The sequence below is a fragment of the Priapulus caudatus genome, unplaced genomic scaffold, assembly GCF_000485595.1.
Source record: "Priapulus caudatus unplaced genomic scaffold, Priapulus_caudatus-5.0.1 Scaffold20, whole genome shotgun sequence".
Taxonomy (NCBI): Eukaryota; Metazoa; Priapulida; class Priapulimorpha; order Priapulimorphida; family Priapulidae; genus Priapulus; species Priapulus caudatus.
Genome location: NW_014577081.1, coordinates 447874 through 452873, shown reverse-complemented (window position 1 = coordinate 452873; position 5000 = coordinate 447874). Strand labels below are relative to the sequence as shown.

The following is a 5000-nucleotide window of genomic DNA, read 5'->3' as shown; positions in this document are numbered from 1 at the left end:
CACGCACACGCATGCACGCACACGCACACCAGCACTACACACGCACACGCACACGCATGCACGCACACGCACACCAGCACTACACACGCACACGCGCACACATGCATGCGCACGCACAAATACACACACATACACACGCGCGGGCATACGCATACTAATAGGAGCGCACACAAGCAGACGCTAATATATTATACAGGCAGTATAATACCTCATGCATATCCTGTCAACAGAGCACAGAGCATAGTGAGCGCAGTATTACGGATTAGGTGCGGTAATCTAGACCCGAGGACAGGCGAAGGCCCACCATTCACGTAAAGGCTGCGAAAACTTTAAATAAGTTTCAAGCAATAGTAGGGGCGGACTCGCAGATGGCGAAACCGGTTGCAGCAAACGGCGACTCAATTTGTCACAGGTGACAGAACGCGAGGCGGTTGACATGCAGTGCGACAACTAACTCAAACTATTTAGGTGGACCACTGACTGGCATGTAGGTACGACAAAATATTACTCGCGACTATGTCGCACTGGTTTAGGTAAGCGCCTATATAGATAAAACTTCTCGTTCTGTGAGGCAGAAACTGACGTGTATCTCCTGGTTAAGTACGTGGCTATACCAGCTATACTATACTAAGTGAATGCGTAATGCAATCAGGTATGGTCGTGTAAACAATTGAGTGACTGGTGATCCAGGTATATTATATGCATGACTGTATGGTGAACCAAATATATTATATAAACTATGTGTGGTGAGTGGCAGGTATATTATATACATGATTGTGTGGTGAGCCAGATATACTGCGTACAAGGCTGACTGTGTAGAGAGAGCGGGTATACAATACCTGCGTGTGTGTGCAGTGGGATCAGGTTGTCTTGTTTCATGGACGGCACGTGTTCACTGCGTTCGCAGCATGGACCAACGCGGCTGTGCGTTTACTATAGAAAGCGTTTCATGCGGCGTAGAATTGGCATCGCCGATTCACAGTTTAGATATATACAGGTAGGCCTACTGCCTTATTGCCAGCGTTGCATACTGAAATGTGTTGCTACCTTTGATCACCCTGTGAAAGCCAATTATATTGCCCGTTGAATCTGAGACGGCCTGTGTTACTTACCGTGCTGCATTCTTATCAGCGTTGGAAACGCGAAATGCTGCCCTGGTTATTAGACAATATTATATTATATTGATTCAATACAAATGCGGCAATTTTGCCCTTCTCCTTGCTCGGCCGCCCTCGCATCATTGTGGAATCGTGCCACCAGACTGCACTGTTCTCGCATAGATTTGTCTATTCTTGCGTTCGAGTTCACCTATATCTGTAGTCATCATCACACTGATCAGTATCATCGTCCGCATATAGCTGAACAGTTCACCTGCGCGCGCGATAGAATTAACGAAATTCCTGGCGACAGGTTGGTGGCAATACCGTCGCTCGGTCGTCCCTGGTGGCGCTGCCATTGTCAACTATTGTCGGGCAAGCTGCGCGCGACAAAGCCCGGATGAACACGGGGCGGGCTTTTAGTTCGGCTAATCCCCGAAAAGTTTGGATATCCCACGCGCTGGCCCTGTCAAGTGGCAGGTAAAGCCCGCCGCGCGGCCTTTCATATACATTAGGGGATGTTTGGTGGTCTTTGTGGGTCCAGGCGAACAATTCGCGTTGCATCTAGAAGGTGGAGGTACAACACGCGAGTGCTAATATAATATATTCTGTAAGACTTTAAATTGTGGATTCTTATATACACAGTTGGTTTACACACATGTGTGGCGTCTGCTTATTTCGCAGCGAATAAGAATTGAAAGTATGACTATTAGAGATCGACTGATAATGCTCATGAATTTTCAAGATTGAAGAGATATTTTCCTGGTTCGCGAACAAAGTGCCAGCATGGTGGCGCGCCATGCGGTGGAGGCATTTATAATGTATTTGCTTTTAACGCGATGCTTTCTCCGTCTCTCTCTCTTTTCACGTATCATCTGGACGCACAGACCGCCACTTGTCCACTAGCCTCCACACAATATGCTGCGCGTGAGGGCAACGTTTCCCCTTAGTGCTTGCCAGCAGCACGTGAGTGGCAGCTGAAGTGGTCAGTCGGAGTAGTCCTTGTGGTCAGCGTGAAATTAGTTTTCGCCAAAGTGCGTAGCAATTTTAATTCGTTGCTCCGGGCGCTGTGGCGGAACTCGTCTGCCTGCTGTCTCGCGGTTAGTTACTCGCTTCAATATCACTCATCTATATACAACCTAATATCAGAGCATATAAATCAACGTTGCTATATATGCTCTGCTAATATTATAATAATATAAAGGGTTATATATCGATCATTGGTTGTCACAGATGATTCTATGAAAAACTAAGAAATTTCATTTGCGTAAACGGCATAGTCGGTCCATGCATGGACTTTGATGGTCGATATATCGGACGCGCCTTCCAATCGGCTACCTCTTCTGCTACGCCATGTTTAGTGAAATTGAGAGACCAGCCTATAAGAGGTGCTTACTGATGCGCAGCAAATATCCGTGCTGCGAGTCACTCTATATAGTCTAATCACGTAACGTACGTACACCGTCGAGGCATTAATACGCTACAGCGATGCATCCAGCCACCGCCCATGCTCTCACATACGTACGCCATTATACATGAATGATTTTACAAACGCCACTCAGACACCGAGGCTTAGCAACATGGCGATTAAATGTAAACACTTGCATTTCAACAGCGTGGTCGAGTATTCTCGCCATACATTCTCGATCCACCGCCAGCTACCTGATCTACGGAAGCTTTGACTCGATCCGATGCCGCCGAAGTATCCAGTCTCTCGGATTTTCAATCTATTGTCTCGCGTAGCACGTAACGTGTGAGCGTATGCTACCCGCGATCAATGGCAGCGGAATGAAGTAGTCAGGCATACCTGGTTGCCGCCATAGCGGCGCCTTGCCATCGCCCGTGGTAATACACAACCTATCGTACTCGTAAGGCGTTAAATCTCCGTCTCAACAGGTACAAATCGGTTTGATCACATGGGCGTGCACTTAGATAACTAGCCTATGCGTTAAAACGAGTTGCGAGAGATATAACTGCTCGCGGTTCGAGTGGGACGGGTTGTTGTCGGTGTTTTAGCGATTTCTCATCAGACCGATTATAGCCGTTAATTCGTCTGCTGGGCGGAGCGCGCATATCGCCTGCCATCTGTGCCTATACGCGGGAATCGCTCTTAAACAGCTTCGCGTCGTCATGGCTCATAGACATTACGGGGAACTGATAGGACTGTAAACGCCTTTTACTGACGCTAATAAACGGGGACACGATGAGTTGGCGTTGTAATGACACACGGAAAGAGAGAGAGAGAGAAAGAGAGAGAGAGAGAGTGAGGAAAAGGAGGGAGAGAGATCGAGGGAGAGAGGTGGTAAGCGAAGAAAGGGGATGTATAGTAGGAGATCGAGGGAGATTGGGAGGCGAGAGAGACGGGGAATGATAGGGAAAATAGAAAAGCGAAAACCGATAGAAGGAGAGATAGAGAACGAGAGAAAGACAGAGAGATCGCGCGCGAGCGGGCGAACAAGAGAGCGGGAGAAAGAGAGCGAGGGAGGGAGACGAGAGATAAATAGATAAATGAAAGGTTGCTACATAGATTGCTGTGTAGATGTATATATGTGCGTTACAAGGGGGGGGGGAGCAAATTTCTCTCTCACGGACTCGGGCGAAATCTTACGTCTGCCGGCTCCGTGACCAACGTGCCGCGAAGAGCGCAATCTCACCGAGTGCCGACGTAATTGGCAGCCAAACGCTGATGCTAGATCGCACGCCGACGCTGTCATTGTCCACCCGCTTTCACGGCGCATCCGAACCACTTTACTGCCCATAAACCGACCGCTACTTGAGTCGGCGCTCGATCTCCGCTCCTATTTGTGAAGCAATCAGTCAGGCCCCGTGGACGCTGGCCGGCCGCTCCCACGGCCGCACCCCCAGCTAGCCTCTCGAGTAGAAATTAAACAACGCCGCGTGATGTTTTCGTGCGTCGCGGAGGTGCCAACTGCTGTGATTACGTTGTGGCTACGTGCGCTGTCGAATAGATGATGAAGAACGCATCGAGTTAGTAGCCCACACCGCGCGAGTGTGTATAGGAGGACTGTGTCGCATTTGCTCCGAAATTCGATGTAATGATCAGCATCTTGAAGATGTCACAAACGTGAGTATTTAGTTAACGCGGATTTTACAGTTGATACTATAACATGGCAACAGCAGTAATACTGCAAACAAGGCCAGTGTTAATCAGAGAGCAGCCTACGAAGGATTCGCTCAGTGGAAGATATTTTCCCCAATGGTTGACTTCTTCTTCTTCTACTCTGTATTGGCCACCGTCAACATGCTGATGATTTTGCCAACGGCAAAATTTGTTTAACTCATGCAACAAATATATTTTCCCAATCCTGAGCGCAATACCTTTTACGATATGGAATGTGATTATATCGCTCTCAGACATTAGGTAGCGACTAAATATAAGGTATAGGAGACGTTGCCGTAACTAATACTACAGATACGAACTGAAATTTAGTTTCGCGGTAGTCTCGCGAGTAGAAATATTAGTTTCGCAATAATAGGGTATAATCAGTTTTGTTACGTAATGGGCGTTCAAAGGGGTTCGTAGTGGTTTCCGTGGCGCGAAAATGAGTAATAAAAAGAGTAAATTTGTCACGCGATGAAGAGCACACAGACCGAACACGCAATCGCTTTCATCTTTTGCCGCCCGTTTAGAATTTCGTCGCTTTGCGGTAAAATGTTGACGTTGAATTACGTTGAGGGATTCATGCTCTGATGCACTAACAGAACGCGGGTGTAGCTCTTCTATACACGCGCTCTGTTATTCTATATAGAGTAGAAATCGATATCGTTTTGTATTGTAGATGACCTTTCACACACACACACACACACACACACACACACACACACACACACACACACACACACACACACACACACACACACACACACACACACACACACACA

General features: G+C 47.6%; 1 protein-coding gene across 7 annotated transcripts in view; it reads left to right on the top strand.

The window, feature by feature from the left end:
• LOC106812269 (ly6/PLAUR domain-containing protein 6-like) overlaps positions 1-5000 on the top strand; it is a 40847-nt gene that overhangs the window by 27961 nt on the left and 7886 nt on the right. The window contains exon 1 of one of the 7 annotated variants that reach the window (XM_014816111.1): positions 465-533. The exons of 4 other annotated variants lie outside the window; for them this stretch is intronic. In XM_014816111.1, the coding sequence (XP_014671597.1) occupies positions 517-533 (17 nt within the window). In that variant the 5' untranslated portion in view covers positions 465-516. Of the gene's footprint in view, positions 1-464; positions 534-3906; positions 4183-5000 lie in introns of those variants that run through there. 2 more of the 7 variants (XM_014816149.1, XM_014816104.1) reach the window with 2 other exon arrangements.